This window comes from Elephantulus edwardii, unplaced genomic scaffold, assembly GCF_000299155.1.
Source record: "Elephantulus edwardii isolate Elephantulus edwardi_28Jun2011 unplaced genomic scaffold, EleEdw1.0 scaffold00039, whole genome shotgun sequence".
Lineage (NCBI taxonomy): Eukaryota > Metazoa > Chordata > Mammalia > Macroscelidea > Macroscelididae > Elephantulus > Elephantulus edwardii.
Genome location: NW_006399789.1, coordinates 13138621 through 13156377, shown reverse-complemented (window position 1 = coordinate 13156377; position 17757 = coordinate 13138621). Strand labels below are relative to the sequence as shown.

The window sequence follows — 17757 nt, the reverse complement described above, 5'->3', positions numbered from 1 at the left end:
TTCAGATCCATCAGTGTTTCTTTGGGAGACAGATATGTAGTCTCTTCCTTATAATGTACAGGCTAGGAAACTGATAGAGGTCAGAATCAACTTGGCAGCACTGAATTTTAGTTTTGAATCATGCAACTCAAGATGAAGAGGTTAGATTAAAACATTGTGATGCAACAAATTTTACGACTGAGTACACTCCATTCTGGCTTTTGTTTTTGATGTTGTTGTTGTTGTTGTTAGGTGCTGTTAAGTGGAAGCAACTCCTAGATGATGCTTCAGTTGATTTTCAGGGTCAGTAAATCATATGGAAGTTGATTGCACATCTTTCTTCCACGAAGCAGCTAGTATGTTCAAACTGTGTACCTCTGAGTTGGCAGCTCAGCTTCCTCCCACAAGGCCACGAAAGCTCCCTTCTTGTTTTCTTTGGCCTTGTCTATTTGGAAGAACAGAGACACAGCTAACAATTTTAAATATGGATCAGAAGAAAATCGGTCTCTAAAGATCAGTAAGTAGCTTCTCGCTTGTATGTTACTCAAGTGAATGTGGTAAAAGTCAGCTACTGACCTCCAGTCAACATTAAACTCCAGAAGGTAGGATATTGCCTAGTATTAACAGTTTGTGCAACAAAGCAATTACATCACAGTTAACTTTCAAAAATAAAAATTTTTCAAATCTACATTGTTCCATATTTTATGAAAATACAATTTTGTTAATTACGTGACTTACATATATGTATGCATATATTGTTAACACTCTTAAAATTGCCATCTCTTATTTCTCAACACAGAACACGTGAACTCTTCTCTGAGTTTATTACAGTCTAATCTCCATTTCCTTTTCTTAATTCTTAACTACTGATACAGTATTGGATTGACACAGTGACTCTAACAATGGGGTGGAGTGTAATTTCTATCTCTTGTTTTTGTGAAGGTTTCTGTGAGTTGTAGTTACCTCAATGTCATCTAACAACAACTGACAATTTCATTCAGTTTCATAGTAAATGGGAGGTTAATTGACACATGTAGCTAAATACATTATACAATGATAAATGTGGTAAAGATATTTTCTATATGATCAAAATATTTAGCAATGCTGTAATTATTAATAGTAACGTGTATATTAGCATGTAAGTTATTGGTGGATTACTGGTTCCATTTGAGCTGGAGGTTAAATCCTTTGTGTACCACCGGCCAAATAGCGACACTGTTAGTATAGGCCCAGATGTTCCATTCTTGTTTACCAAACGCCCATCTTTTAGAACCTAAAGAAAAGCAAAATGATAAAAGAGCTTCAGCTTTATTAAAATACATATTATAAGTGACTAATGATTTTCAAACTACATTATAATAAATAGAGACAAGACTGAATTGTCAAGGATTTCCTTTTACCTGCATCCACAATTAACACCTAAGGAAGCAGTCATTAAAACTCAAACTCTTGTTGCATTGGGAAAATCTGTTGCAAAAGACCTCATGAAAGCGCTAAAGAGCAATAACGCCACTTTAAAGACTAAGGTATGCCTGACTCAAGGGGTAGTATTTTCAATTACTTCACATGCATGTTGAAGTTGGACAGTGAACAAGGAAGAAGGGAGAAAAACCAATGCCTGGGAATTGTGTTATTGATGAAGAATATTGAATGTACCATACTGACAAAAGAACAAACAAAAAGTAAAGTAAAGATTACTAGGATGGCACAGGACAGAGAAGATTTTTACTTGTTGTTCATAAGGTTGCTATGAGTCAAAGGCAAAAAAAAACCCCATTGACTTTGAAATGAACCTAGATATCAGTGCTTCTCAAGTAACTATCATAAGGAGAGAAGAGCACGTACGACAGGAAGGGAATAGCTATTTCATATGTAGTAAAGACTATAGTGACTCTAGATGGTCCAAGATGATCATTAAACATTTTGAGTCAGTTGTTGTGGCAATGAGATCAGGATCTAGAAGTAGCAATCACACTTATTTTTCAAAAGGTTTAAAAGTTAATGGTAAATCTGGCAAATTCTAAACCCAAAGTGATGAATCCCTGCATTAGAGAGAAATGAGTTGGTTCTTGGGGAACAGGAAAAGTGGTCAGGAGGTCTGCGACAGAGTAATTGGACTAGGTTGCTTCCCAGAGTGAGAACAAATCTGTTAGCAAAAGAAGCAGTTGCAGTCTTTCTCCGGTGCTATAGATCAGAGACATCATCTTGAAAAGAAGACACTGAAGATGTAAAGGTTCATTCTGGGACAAGAGTTTGTATGACTCCAGTCAGTTTAAAATCAATAGTGTGCTGGAGGAAGTGGTACACAAGATGTTAAACTGTCAGGGACTTTGCCAGCTGGTGATTGCATCCATTCATATACTTGGTCATGGACAGAATATTCATACTATGAAAGCTGGCAAATGCTACAGTGTTAAAATTTTCAGCACTGGCTAGAGCTGAAGATTGATTATTGTTTTTGTTGTTAGGTGCCAGGTACCTATGAGATAAAGTCTCACCATCCTTTCTAAGGGCCTCTCTCACTGTGCTGCTTTTAAGTTAGATTTATTTCTCCTTCTACAAGTCCATGGAATATTCTATACTTTGCCAACAACACAATTCAAATGGATCAGTTCTTGCATTTTTTGCATTTATATGAAGCGACTTAAAACACTATGATCTGAGCCAGGCATCCTCAGTCATCAAAATGATATCTTTGCTTTTAAAGGCTTTATAGAAGCCCTCTGCCACAGATTAGAGGGGAAAGCAGCTCCTGAGGTCAAATAGGAAAAGTGGGCCCAGACTGTTACAAGTCTAATCTGTCCCAAAGCCACAGATAAATTTCTGCCAGAAAAGAATGTATACCAAGAAAGAGAAAAATAAATCCATTAGCTACAGGGAAAACCGACTGAATGAGGGAGAGCTCAGAGAGTCGGAAATCAGATACTTTCTTCATAAAAAGAAGAAGAAAATCATTAACTACCATAAAAGTATTAGGGTGATCACATGTTCACAAAAATCACAAAAATTAATTGATAAGTTGTCAATTAAACTACCTGCTACTAATGAAATAAATGAAGTATAATATTAACTGTCTATTTTTATTAAGTGTTCATTACAGAAACAAAATACCAGAGTTGTATTTTAAATTAGAACTGAATTAACATTTAAAATAAGTGAGATGTAGACACTTTCTATACTCAGCACTCTTCTTTAATAAGGACACTCTGGTGGCTTAGATGTTAGGAAATTGTGCTGTCAACCCAAAGGTGGCGGCTCTCTGGTGGTTCAACTCCACCAGCAGGCCCTTGGGGAAAAGATAAGCAATGTCTCTACCCGTGTGATTTATAGTCTCCAAAAACCCTCTGGAGGGTCAGCTATGAATTGGTTCCAACTTGATGACAGTAAGTCTTTAAAATGATGTCTATTTTTCATCTTCATTTTAGTTCAAGGTCATAACATGCACTATACGATTTACTAGCCTCTTAAGCGGTCTTGGGCTCTCCCTTTGACATTGAATCAGTTCTGACTCAGATTCCATCTATCTCTCTCCCACAGTGACTGGTGGATTTGAATGACAGAGAACATGGCAGGCAGCTGTCTCCCGAATTTCTGGTCACAGGCTGATGAGCACTGCCAGAGCAGAAACGGTTTCTTGAAAAGCCCCAATTAATATTCCATCCATTCCTGGGGCTTGTTGTTGTTGTTGTTGTTGTTGTTGTTGTTGTTGTTTTTACACCAATGCCTTCAGTGCTTCAGTGCAGCATGGACTTCTTCCTTCAGAACTTTTGGGTCTGGATCACATGCTACCTCCTGAAATGGTTCAGGGCTGGCCAGTTCCTCTTTGTACTATGTGTATTCTTTGCATCTTCTTTTGATGCTTCCTGAACCATTGAATATGTTGCCATAGAATCCTTCAGTATTTTAACTAAAGGCTTGAATGTGTTCTTCATGTCTTTCAGCTTGGGAAATGCCAAGTGTACTCTTGCCTTTTGGTTTTCTAACCCCAGCTCTTTGCAGATTTTGTTATAATGATACTTTTCTTTGTCGTCACAGGTTATCCTTGGTAATCATCTATTAGGCTTTCTTACTTCAATATTCTTTTCTTTGTTTTTTCTTATTTTCATTACACTGCAAGTCTCTGAGTCCTTCTGACATCCATTTTGATCTTTCATTTGATCCCGAGCCCACGCCTGCCTCAATTCCTCTATCAACTCTGTTTTCCTCTTTCCTAACTTTGTTGAAATGACTCAAGATACTTTCAATTACTCTTATTTATGCCAGTCTCACTGCTTTTTAAACACTGGATCCCAATTCCAGACCCCTTGTTTCAGATCGGTCATTCACTACAGAGGGCAGGTAAGTTGATTTTCCAGCCTCAAATGACATGAGAGTTTCAACCTAATCAAGCTCCATGTGGTCAAGGACAGCTGTGGCAAAGATTTCTTGGCGTTATGGTAGCATTGGATTCTACTCTGTTCTGAAAACAACTGGCTTCCTAAAGCTGAAGATTTGGCCAGATTACAGGTCTCTCCTTGCTGCATGCGGAGCTGCTGATGGATTCAAACCACGTGCCTTCTTGATTGCAATAAAGCTTCTTGCCACTAGGCCACCAGAGCATTCTTCAATAATGGTATCATAAGCTTATAGGTTCTAAATATCTTGTCTTCTCAGCTAAATGCCAACACTTTAGAATTAGTTGCTGTAAGTTCCAATTATAGCTCAAGGATCCCTTTGCACCTTTGCAAAGTGCACCTTTGCAAAGTGATTTTACAACTCTTCCAATAAAGAGGTCTGTATCATCCAGTTACCCACTTATTTACTCTACATTGTTTACGTGACTTGTTTTGACCCATAAGGCATTTTCAAACATGGGGCAGAGATTTGAAAAGAACTTGTACAATGTAGCTTTTCCTGGTGATGCTTCTGTAATCCTTCAGCTGCCATGTGATAAAGCCCAAATTGTTGAAAGATGGCCCACTACATGAAGAGAGTAGCCTTCATCATCCAGTTGTCCAGGAAAGGCCATCACAAATCAATCTGCCTAACCAACACAGCAGATGCCTGAACATGTCTAGCCAAGAGCGACTGGACCCATCCCAGACCAGAAAAGCAACCCAGAAATAACCTGCACAAACTGATAACCCAGAAATATTTTGGCTGAGATTCTAGGTTTTGTTTCAAAGAATTACATTTTGAAGTTACAAAGAAAAAAATTAACCGATAAAAACCAGCTTAAGTTGGTTTCATAAAAGAGAGAAACAGAAGACAACTCTTAAAATTTCCCTACCTCGAATTTCCCAGGTGACAGACGAATTTTACTAAGGAGCACTTCAGGAAAAACATACTCTGTTCCAAAGGAGCCACTCAATGAGAACATTTCAAATCTCGTAGCAGCTGTTTCTACTGGCCGTCCACATGCTGACACATTTGCTGTTTTGCACTTCAGCATTGTGCAAACCTAAACGGAGCAGATGAAAACAAAACGGAATGCTCTCTGGGTAAGATACTGGTACTAGAACTGTGGCTTTCATTTTTAATCATAACCTGGAAATTATTTACTTTTTATATTTGAGAATAGGATTTGAATTGTGTGTCCTGTAATTATCTGCTTTATTGAAAATGACAAATGCTTAAGAAGTGATTTCATAGATAATAAGTGGACTTAAAGATAGAAATCAGTTAGAGGGAAGTCCTTAGTTTTCCATAACAGATGATGTCACTTACCTGAAGGTAGCAGTGGTCATAGGACCAATAGAACTAACATGAAATAGCAGTGAATTAGATAATTAAAAGGATCACTGTCCTATAAAAAGTGACTGAGAATTCCTTTGCTTTGGACATTCTTATGTCCAAGAATTCTATCCCTTATTCTCTTGGATTTCTTTTTAAAATTTTTATTTTATATTGGTTTGCTTACAAAGTTTATGTGCATTGTGCTTCATACAATTATTCTTGTGCATTGTGTTTTATAAATTTGCTCACCATTGGATTTTGTCCACCATTACCCTGCCTTTTCTGGTCCTTAGCTGACCTTCCCCATTTCCTTTACTCCCTCCGTCCACCCACCACATTGCGCAACCCTGTGGTTTTGTCCCAGCCCATCTTTGAAGTCAAAATCTTTCAACTTTAAGAAGCTTACAAACTGAAAACATTTCAATTGAGAGGAATAAAAAGATTAGGGTATCTAATACAAGAGAAACTTAAGATAAAACTGATATTCCTACTTATGTTTTGTTTTAAAAGAGAAAATATATCTTTTTTTTTTTTTTTATATTCAGACAAGCCAGCAAGCTACTTAAGGAAGTCTTCTAACTGAAACTCAACATAATATCATGGTTAGGTTAAACATAATAACATAATTTTTAAATCATCAAACTATCAAATTATATTAATTCTGATTATAAATTTGATTCCCAGGCATTTGATCCATCACAGAGTGTGTATGTGTGTGTTATAGACTTTGTCAATGCCTCAGGACAATAAAAAGCAGCCCTGGAAAGTGTGAAAAGTTAACCATGGAATCCACCTTCATAAACCCTCTCCCCTGCACTGAGATTACCTGCCAGTACTCTCTCCTCCTTCGTCCATGATAGCCTGTAAAAGCTCCCAGAACATAGATTTCGTTCTCTTCTTTTTGTAGCATTCTGTAGCTTAAATGACAACAGAGCTCTTTCTGACAGATTGTAAGGTTTCCTGCACTTTCATAAAGTTCTGTGAAGTTGAACTCATCACGGGAAACAAATCCTCCAAAGGCCGTTTTCTGTATTGGAAATGGTTTGATGGTCTTGGCATAAGCACTCCAGCTTGCAGGTGGTGGGTACATAGCGGAGGCCCGAGGGTGGGAATCCATCTCTGAAAACAGGAGCTTCCCAAATGAGGTTTCCATATCGTAATGGTACACTTTGGGAGAGTGAGGTGCATAGATACCACTCCCTGTGGATGGAAGACAACAAGACTTCTAAAAATGACATCAAACCCCAACACTGGCAGTTTCCCCATTAGAATTGGGCATTAAGCATATTAGTGACAAAGAAATAGCATACATGTATTCAGTTATATGGAAAAACCTAACTACTTTCTTTAGGAATTTTTTTATTTTTATTTTTTAGAATTAACTTTAATGAAAGTTTACAGAGATTTTGGATTTCCATACATTCATCGTTGCATTTTTCTTTCTGCCCACCCCTCCCCCTCTTTAGGAAATTTTAAAAACAGAATGTATATGAGTGATTGTTTGAAACCCAATGTGAATGTAGGAATGTGTGAAATGTACATGAATGATATACAAGGTATATGAAATTTGTATGTGAGCAGATATAAAATAAAAATAGAGATGAAAACCAGACAGTCTCAGTTAAATTTTTTTAAAACTGTGGCAAGAAGCTGCTGTGCAATCCCAAAGCCATGAAGTTTGAATCCACCAACTGCACTGTGGGAGGATGGGTGAGCTCCTCCGATGTGATGAAGTTCTCTCAGAAAACCTGCTGCAGGATTAGCTCTGAATCAGTCCTGACTCCATGACACACAGCACCACAGTGTTATTATTAGTGCCATGGAACATTACAGCAGAAGAATAAACGCCTTTGAGTAGTGCTAGAAAAGAGTACTGGATACCCCACGAACTGTCGAAAGAACAAATAATTCCACCTTGGAGAAAGTACAGCCAGGTGTTCACTGGAGACAAGGATAGTGAAACTTGGTTTTACATTTTTTAGCCATGTGGTTAGAATGGGCCAGTGCTTAGATAGGGACATCATGCTTAGAAAAACAGAGAGTCAGCCAAAGGGAGGAAGATAAGATGGTTTGACACAGCGACTGTCACAATGGGGTGAAGTGTATCTGAGATGATGAGGATGGCACAGGATAGGACAAGGTTCAGGTCCATTGTTAATAGGGTAGCTGTGAGTCATCATTGACTAGATGGCCCCCAACAACAGCTACACAACAGCAACAATGGAAAGCTACACTGTATATAAATATGTCTGCATTCTGTAGTTCCTGAAAAAAACAAATCTCAGCCTCCTCACCATCCAGTTAGCATCAATTTACGACTGACTCTCTATTAGGTTTTTGGAGGTTATAAATCATACAGAAAGGGATTGTCCGCCTTTGTCCCTCAGAGCCACTGGTGGAGTCAAACCACCAGAGAAGGACCGTCTTCAGGTGAGTCTGGATGGACTGTGCCACCAGAGCTCCTTAGTTTCTGGAAGGTAAGATAGAAAGAAATGTCAAAGTCTTCCTCATTCCCCACTTCTGTGGTCTTAAGGACTTGACATAGTGACTCATAGTTAATGAATAAAGCATAGTAGAAGTGACAAGTGGTTAGATGTAGAGGTTAAGACTAGAACAAAAACAGCCCAGACTTCCTCATACTTTTTCTTTCTTTTTAGATCACTTGCTCTGGAGGAGGTCAGGCCTATGGAAAGGCCCCAGTGATGGGAAACTGAGGACCTCTTGACAACTGTCACCAAGATATGAGAACTCCAGCCAAAACCATGTGGATGTTGTTATTGTTATTTATGTGCTTTGAGTCAGCTATAACTCATAGGTACCCTATGAATAAAGGCTGTGATTCTTGCCCTATCCTGAGCCAACCTCACTGTATCAGACACAGCTGACACCATTGCTGCAGGCACAGTAAGTCATTCTTAAAGCAGATACTCTAACTCCAGTAAAGCTTTCGGGTGGCAATGGGCCCAGCTGCCACCTGAATGCATGTGAGAGCCTGGACAGGAACATTCCTGCTCTACCACTCTCAAATTCCTGAGCAGAAACTATGATATTAAAAAATACTTGTTGTTTTCATGAAAGAGTCTACAGAATATTACGCTTTGTTCTTTTCACGGATGATTCTAAAGGACATTATGTTGAGTGAAATAAATCATCACTGGTATTTAAAAAAAACCAAAAAACTAAACGAGCAGGGGAAAAAACTAGAAAAATATTTACATAAGAAATCTAGCATGGTTATAGGGGTGAGGAGTAGAAAATGTATCTATAGACAATGAATAATTTATTGGAATGGATAAATACAATGGACTATATGGATGCTCAGATGTTGTGGGCATTGGAATTAATAATATGGAATAAAATATGCATGATTAATTGACTGAAAAAAGCTAAGGGAAGGTTTACACACAGTCTTGGAGAATTAACAAAGATAATAAAGGAAGGAAAAGAGAGCAAAGATTAAAAAATAGCCTGGGTGAAAGGAAAGGCAATGTGCAATGGAGGCTTGATTAGACATTATACTCAATTGCATTAATCAGTTGTAATCAATGATAAAAAATGCATATAAATGACTGAAAGAAAATTAATTTTTAAAAAGGAAAAAATTGCGTATTTTTAAAAACACTAAGACACTAACATTTAGGATAGTTTCTTACACAGCAACAGACAGTAACACATTCCAACACACTTCTGAGAGAGTAATGTATTTTCCAGTTCAGTTCAAGTTTGTATTTGCTGGATAATACAATGCTGCATATACTCTGTGTCTCCCTAATTTTAAAAACCAGGATGATAACACCCATCACGTAGCGCTGCCATGAATATAACATAATATGCAGAAAGGTGTTAGCAACCCATTGCTATCATAACCAAGCACTTGATGTGGGAATGAGAAGATGAAAAACAGTGGGGAAGGTTAACAAAAGAGCAAAAGATGATGACAGGCTATTCATTATAATGGTAAGCTGCAAACTTCACCCCATCAGAAAAGAACTTACCTGTCATATTTATACTGGCACGATGTGTATTGGCTGCAAGAAGATTAACTCTCATTCCCATTGCCCAGGCTGAATGGAATTCAACAGCTGTCAAAAAGGGTAACACATTCATCCAAGCTGTAGGGAAGAGTATGGTGTCCACATGGAAATCCTTCACCAGGGTCACTGCAGGTTCATGGAAGAGTATGTCAAAGCAGGTAAAAATGCCAAACTTCCCAAAGGTGGTGTTGAAAGTCACTAACTCTGGCTTTTTAGGGACATCAAACTGAGGCTCATTGTAGAGATGGTGCTACAACAAATGCATAGAATAAAACCTGTTAAAGGTTGTTAATTCCACAGTAACATAAGGTTGGTAATGGTTTGATGATAGGCATGGTCACAGCAACGAATCTCTCATGGGAAACATAAATTTGGCATTTGAGAGGAAATTCCTAAGGAAAGCATGGACGAATAAGCAACATGTATCTGTTCTGTGGACTTCTCCCCAATTCTCACTGTTGGTGTATACTGGTGAATTGGAACTGACTCATAGCTGACCCTAAAGCAGGTCTTCAGAGGCAGTTAATCACATAGGAGAAGGTTGCCCATCTGTCTCCGGTGAAGCAACTGAAGGATTTGAACTGTGTGTCTTTGGGATAGCAACGCAGCTTCTTGCAACTAGGCCACTAGAGCTCCTTCAAATCGTGCTAATTCTTTCATTTTTTTTTCCCCTCTCCCTCTCTCTTCCTCCCTTTTTCCTCTTTCTTAACTAGGAGTCAAAGACTTCTTCATACACCTCAAAGATTATTCATTATCTTCTTGAACTTGAAGATATGTACCCATTTTCTTTGAATCCTTGATACCTCGAGCAATACAAAACCCAAACTCATTGCTGCCAAGTCGATTCCAACTGAGGACAGCACTTCCTCCTGACCCCCTTTGATTTCTGAGGCAGTATATCTACATCTTCCTGGAAGCTCTAGCAGCCCAGTCAGTGGTAAGAGGCTGCACTGCAATCTCAATGGCACTCATCTGGAATCTACCAGCTGCTCTGAACGAGGACAGGCAGGCTCCTCCCATGTGATTTACTGCCTTGAAAAACTTATTGAAGAATCAGCTATGAGTCAATTCTGACTCTGTGGCACAAAACAACAACAACATCAACAGCATATCTTTGTGGGAGGAGAGGCACTACATCTTTAAGCCTTATGGAACTGTTGGATTCCAACGGACTTTTCAGTTAGAAACACAACACACATAACACACATAACTGCACCAATGTTTCAATGTAGTCAAAATTCAAGGTTTTCAATATTTTTTTGCCAACATTATATGTCTTACCTGGCTTATACATACTATAATTTTCTAAACCAATCTGGACATTTCAAGAGGTTAGGCATTAAATAAACAAATTGTAAACAATTAAGTAAGTAAATTGCTGGGCTAGAGAACTCGATTTCTTACCTTATGGTATCGTGCCACCAGTTGTCCTTCTGCATTGTATACCACATTGGTATTGTATTGATAATAGCCATTGGAAGGACATGTAGAATCATGGTCATTACATGGCTTTTTGTCCCCAATATTTGCTACAATATAAATTGAATTATCCTTGGCCAGACAACTGAGTCTTCTTTGTACTGGTGTATGACCAAATCTAAAGCAAGTGTTAATGCAGGTATTTCAATAAAATAAAAATATTTCAAACATTTCATACAGAAATGACAATATGAACAGTATGGGCCAAAATAGAACTAAAGTTAACATAATAATTCTTTCTGAAAAGAGATCACATTGGAAAAGTCACAGATTATATTCCACGCTGTATTTATGGCAAATAATTACCCATACTTCATTCTGCCCCATCAATTATCTCCTCTCTACTGAATATTAGGGTCAGCATCCAAACATAGTCTGGTATCTCCCTTCTTATTAGAAAGAAACTAAATTAAATAATAATAGGTAATAAAATGAAATAAATTTTTAAATAATGAAATGAAATATTCAATAAATGAAGTTGTTTAAATAAAATTCAACAGCAAAACAAACATTCAAGTTCATTAGTTGAAAGTAACTAAAATCAAATCCAACTCTGGAACACAAAAAGTGAACTCCTTAGCATTAGACTAAATAACATAAGTAAAATTAAACCACTCTTGCTCCATCCTCAAGATCACTGATGTGCTTCATTAACTCCATGATTGCAGTCATTGCCAATCACCTCATTGAGGGTTCTTGTCTATTTTGCTGATCCGTTACTTTAACAACCAGGAAGACCTTCCCGAGAGACAAGACCTTTTAACATACTCAAAGTATATGAGACAAAAAATCTTGCCACCCTCCCTTTAAGAAGGAACCTACTTTCTTCCAAGATAGATTTGTCTGTTCATTTAGATGATCACAGTACTTTTCCCACAAATAATCAAGGAGGTTAAAATACCTGTGGTAATCTTGACATGGAATCCAGTTCACCTGAGGGTCTGGGATCTCTTCCAAATAAGGGAAGACAGTTTCCCTGGTGAACGACCATCCATAAAGTGCATCTTCAGGAGTCACGATGATTTGAGCACCCTGTTCAAAGCAAGTCAAATCAAAACAATTCCTCCACACACACACACACACACAGGCTAGAGAACTCAATGCCAAGACATCCTGGTGATGTGGTACGTAGGGCCTTAACTCCTTATCAAAAGATTGATGGTGCTAACTAACCAGTCACCGGTCAGAAAAATAACGTAGCAATTTGTAGTCCTAGAGATCTCAGTCTGGAGAAACCCTATGGGACAATCCTCCTCTGTCCTTAAAGTCATCATGAACTGGAATTTCCTAGACAGCACACAAAACCAACAGCAATCTTCCACCAGCTCACATGCCCTTCCCAAAAAATTCTGGCTAACAGAAATGGAAAAAGTACCTCCTTAGCTGCCTGCCTTATTGCTCTCTCCAGAATATCTATATTCTCGTTCATGAGGATTAAGGCATCTTCTTGAGAAACAGGTGTTTCTGTTTTTTCTGGCAATATGACAGCATGTTCATACACTGCAGCAAGAAACGTGTCCTGGGCACCGATGTCCAAGATAAGAAGGACAAAAACTGCCACGAAGGTTGGAAAAGAAGCAATCATGGTCAAGATCTAGAAGCTTCTGAAACTGAAAGTTACAGTCTTGTATTTATAGAGACATGAATAGTTAAGGTTCTACACACCACTGCCAACTACTGGACTGTTATAGAACTGCTTCCATAAAACGTAAGAATCTCTCAGGGATCCTGGAGGCCTAAAGATGCTAGCCTAAAGGTGGCACCTCGCTGGTGGTTCAAATCTGCCAGTGGCTCCCCAGGAGGAAGATAATCAATTTCCTCGTGTGCAATTTAACAGCCTCTGAAAATCCACTGCAGAGTCAGCTATGAGTTGGTTCTAACTCAAAGACAATGAGAGAAGGAGGGGAAGAGGGAGAAAGAGAGAGGGAGGAGGAGGGTGAGGAGAGGGAAAGAGAGAGAGAGGAGGAGGAGGGGAGGAGAGGGGAAGAGAGAGGGCGGAGGAGAGACGGAGAGGGAGAGGGAGAGGGAGAGGGAGATCACTGAGCGATTGAGCATCGATAGAATCGTGTGTGCGTGTGTGTATTGTGTGCCTTCTACCAGGAACCAATTCATAGGCAATCCTCTAGTGGTTTGTTTTTTTTTTGGGGGGGGGTTGAAATTCTTTTTCTAGTAGGTTTTTCAGAGCCTATAAATCGCACTGAAGATTGTCCATCTTTATTCCTCGGAGCAACTGGTGGATTCAAACCTCCTGCCTATGAGTTGGTAGCACAGCTTTTCATCAGTAGGTAATATATACATAAACCTGGTGACCTAGTGTTAAGAAGCTACTCTGCAATCCCAAAGGCACACAGTTCAAATCCACCAGCAGCTCCACTGAAAAAGGATGGACAATCTTCTTCAGTCCAATTTAAAGCCTCTGAAAAACTAATAGAGGGGCAGTTATGAGTTGATTCCAACTTGATGGCACACAAAAACAACAGGCAATGTACATATGTGAATGTGTAAGTCCACAGGAATCAAGACATGATCTTGAATTGATTCCATCTGAATTTCTTAAGAATAGGTTTGAGGCATTGCACATCAATGATCGAAGACCGGATGAACTGTGGGATTGGGATAATATCAAGAATATCATCTATGAAGAAATGATGTAAGTCTGAAGACTAAGAGCATCTGATTCAGCCCATAGTCTTTTCTATTACTAGCTATGCATCTGAGACATGGACAATAAAAACGGATAACAGAAAAAGAAGTGATGCCTTTGAGCTGGGGTGTTGGAGAAGAGCACTGAACATCCTATGGATGGCCAAGAGAATGAATAGCTATGTCTTGCAGAAGGTGCACCTAGAGTGCTCTTTGGAGGCAAGAATAATGAAGCTTTGCCTTTGGACATGTTGCTAGGAGGTGCTATTCCTTGGAGGACATGATGTTGGGAAGTGTGGAGGGTGGGCAAAGAAGAGGAAGACCCTCCACCAGGTGGAAAGACACAATGACCGCTGCAATGGACTCTTGTGTGTCAGGATGTGTAAGGATGGTGCAGGATAGAAAAGGGTTCAGATCTTTTGTTCTTAGGGTCGCTATGAGTCGTGTTCGACTCGATGTACCTAACAACAACAAAATGTGCATTAATATCCTTACACACACACATATATATGTATATCTGTTGTTGTTGTTGTTGTTATGTGCCGTTGAGTTGTTTGCAACTCATAGCGATCCTATGTACAACAGCCCTAAACCCTGCTATGTCCTGTGCCAATAACACTGCCTCCGACACACCCATCCTGGTTACCCCAGTCACTGAATCAATCCACCTCATAGGGGATCTTCCCCTCCTGCGCCGTACCTCCACCCTCCCAAGCATGATGTCCTTCTCCAAGGACCTGTCCCTCCTTGCAACATGTCCAAAGTATGTCAGACAAAGCCTCAGAATTCTTGCCTCCAAGGAGCTGCCCAGTTTAACCCTCTCCAGGATACATCTGTTTGTTTTCTTAGCAGTCCATGGTACCCTCAACACTCTTCTCCAGCACCACAGCTCAAGGGCATCAATTTCCCTTCTGTCCTCCCTAGTGATTGTCCAACTCTCTGATGCATAACAAGTGATTGCGAAGACCCTGGCCTGTATCAGATGCACCTTAGTCTCCAGAGTTACACTATTGCTCTTCAGTACTTTGGAGAGGTCCCTAAGAGCAGACTTTCCCATTACAATATGTCTTTTAATTTCCTAACTACTGATGCCAAAAGTGTTGACTGTGGAGCCAAGCAAACTGAAGTGGTTAACAATCTCAATCTCTTCACCATCCATCCTGATGCTGCCAATTGACCCAGTGGTGAGAATCTTTGTCTTCTTGATATTGAGCCTCAATCCATATTGAAGGCTGCAGTCAGTCCTTGATCCTCTGCAGCAAGCACCTCAGGTCCTCCTCAGTTTCAGCAAGCAGGGATGTTTCATCTGTGTAACGCAGATTGTTGACAGATTTTCCACCAATCCTGACAACACACTTCTCATGGAGCCCAGCCTCCCGGATAATCTGCTCTGCATACAGGTTGAAAAGGTATGGAGATAGGACACATCCCTGGCATATACCCTTCCCATTTTTGAAACATACACTGTTTCCTTGTTCTCTTCTGACAACTGCCTCTTGGTCTAAGTATAGTTTTTACATTAGCACTATCAAGTGTCCTGGGATTCCCATTCTGTATATGTACATATATACTGTTATAAAACTACTGGATTTTTATTTCATTATCTTGTAAAGTCTGCTGTCAGGGACCAGTATAGTGTACTGAAGAACAATAACATCAATCTGGAGATGAACCTGATCCAGGCCATAGTCTTCACAATTACTTGCTATGCATCAGAAAGCTTTGTAATGACTAGAGATGATAGAGAATCGATTCCTTTGAGCTGTGGTGCTGAAGAAGACTATATACCATGGACTGCCAGGAGAACAAATAAGTTCATCCTTCAGAGGATGAAACCAGGTTGCTCTTTGGAGGCAAGGATTCTGAGGCTTTGTCTGACATATATTGGGCATGTTGCTACTGTGAATAAAGCCACGATAAACATGGGTGTCATCTGCTTGGATGTCAGTTATGGTCTCTTTGGGGTATATTCCCAGCAGTGGAATTGCTGGGTCAAATGATATTTCTATTTGCAACTTTTTGGGAAAGCACCATACCTCCTTCCACAGTGGTTGCACCATTTTAGACTCCCACCAACAGTGAATAAGGGTTCCAGTTTCTCCACAACCTCGCCAGCATTTGTTGCTTGCTGTTCTGTTAAATTTTGCTGTTCTGACTGGGGTGAGATGATATCTCATAGTTGTTTTCATTTACATCTCTCTTAGAGCTAGGGATTTTGAACATTTCTTCATGTGTTTGTTAGCCATCTGAATGTCTTCTTTGGTGAAGTGTCTGTTCATATCTGGCCCATTTTTCTATTGGATTATTTACCTTTATCTTGTTGTGGTGCTCAAGTATTTTATAAATACTGGATGTAAGTCCCTTATCTGACATGTCATTACCAAATACTTTTTTCCAGTCTGTGGCTTCCCTTTTTACCCTGTTAGAGAAGTTTTTGGATGTGCATAGGGATTTGATTCTTAGAAGATTCCATTCATCTATTTTATCTTCTGTTTGTAGGAACAACTTTTTAGAAAGTTGATATTATAGTTCAATGTGCATAGTTAAAAGAGCACTACAAAAATTTATCAACGTGTACCATTGATGAGATTATCTGGCCATTTAAAAATACTAAACTTTAACGAAATTGGGCTATTTTATTAATAGAAAAAAATGGTTGCTTAATTCTCACGTGAAAAATTGTGTCACAATAAATATTCAGAATATTAACTTATAAAACCCTGAGGGTCTCCTGTTCTGTTGAGCAACTTGCATCATATTTAATTTTAGGAGAGAAAGAATTTTTTTAATTCATTTACTCTTTGGAGAACACAATGCAGAATATAATTCATATTGATAGTTATTCTCTTCTGATTTACTTATTATCTTGTAAGATAATGGGCTTATCTTGGCCTGTTAATGGAAAGGCTGATTTTCAATCTTGGAAATCTAAGGATTAGTCACTGTGAGTCCTGACTTAAAGGCAGTAAGGGGGTTTTTTATTTCTTTTTTGTTTGGTTTTGTTTTGTGGGGGTTTTTGTTTGTTTGTTTGTTTAGTAACATTTCTCAGAGTTTATTGCCCACCAGGCTACTCAGCAAGGGAATATCCAGTAAGGGAGGTTTTTGTTTTTTACTAAGAAGAAGCACACTCTGAAGGAGTGGCCATCTGCATTGGTTTACTCACCCCTTTACAGCCTGAAGCAAAACTCCTGAAGGGCAGCATATCTGCATTGGTTTACTCACATGTTTACAGCCTGAAGCAGAACACCTCCAAGTGCATGTGCTTCCAGATGTTCAGCCAGGCGAGAATTCAAAATTTCACCTGAGCTCAGAGACTACCAATCACCGCCTCAGGGTGTCACCCTGAAAGAGGGTCACTGTGAGTGAAGGTTGGTGATAATAAAAATCATCAGTTATAGAGAAGACATGATTTCCTATTTTAATAGAGACAGATAAGCATATCTTCTCATTGTGTGCCATCAAGTCAGAAGTGATTCACAGCTGTATCTCCAGGAGGTTTTTGAGGCTTTAAATCTCAGGGAAGGAGATTGCTCATCTTTCTCCCGAGAAGCAGCTGGTAAAGCTGAACTACTTGCCATGGGGTTGGCAGCACCACTTCTCATTAGACCACCAGAGCTCCAAGGCCACCAGAGCCACATACCACGCACCAAAACCTAAACCAAACCAGCACCATCCAGGTGATTCTAATTCATAGTGACCCTGTCGAACAGAGTAGAACTGTCCCACAGGGTTTGCTGAGGCTGTAAGCTTCACAGTGCAGATTGTCTCAACTTTCTCCTGAAGAGTCACTGGTGGATTGAAATCTCAGAACCTTCAGGAAGCAGTCACATGTCTTAACTGCTGTGCCTTGGGACTCCTCTGATGACCTCCTACAACATCCAGCAATTCCACTACTGGGAATTTACCC

General features: G+C 39.3%; 1 protein-coding gene across 2 annotated transcripts; it reads right to left on the bottom strand.

Annotated features, from left to right (window-relative positions):
* Positions 1 to 1057: 1057 nt before the first annotated feature.
* VNN2 (vanin 2) lies at positions 1058 to 12792 on the bottom strand. 2 transcript variants are annotated; one of them, XM_006884977.1, is made up of 7 exons: positions 12583 to 12792; positions 12109 to 12239; positions 11133 to 11325; positions 9690 to 9978; positions 6521 to 6894; positions 5249 to 5419; positions 1058 to 1252 (listed from the first exon to the last, which is right to left on the bottom strand). In XM_006884977.1, the coding sequence occupies exons 1-7, from the start codon at positions 12790 to 12792 to the stop codon at positions 1058 to 1060; spliced, it is 1563 nt and encodes a 520-aa protein (XP_006885039.1). The 2 variants fall into 2 exon arrangements, with proteins under 2 accessions (XP_006885039.1, XP_006885040.1); XM_006884978.1 differs by lacking the exons at positions 6521 to 6894; positions 9690 to 9978.
* Positions 12793 to 17757: the final 4965 nt, after the last annotated feature.

What these genes read in the sequence shown, in the direction of transcription:
- VNN2 (XM_006884977.1), bottom strand. Translation starts at nt 12,792, where the DNA reads ATGATTGCTTCTTTTCCAACCTTCGTGGCAGTTTTTGTCCTTCTTATC. An exon ending in TAAGGCAGGCAGCTAAGGAG is followed by an intron (nt 12,240 to 12,582) that starts GTACTTTTTCCA and finishes TGCTTTGAACAG; the next exon opens with GGTGCTCAAATCATCGTGAC. An exon ending in CCATGTCAAGATTACCACAG is followed by an intron (nt 11,326 to 12,108) that starts GTATTTTAACCT and finishes CACTTGCTTTAG; the next exon opens with ATTTGGTCATACACCAGTAC.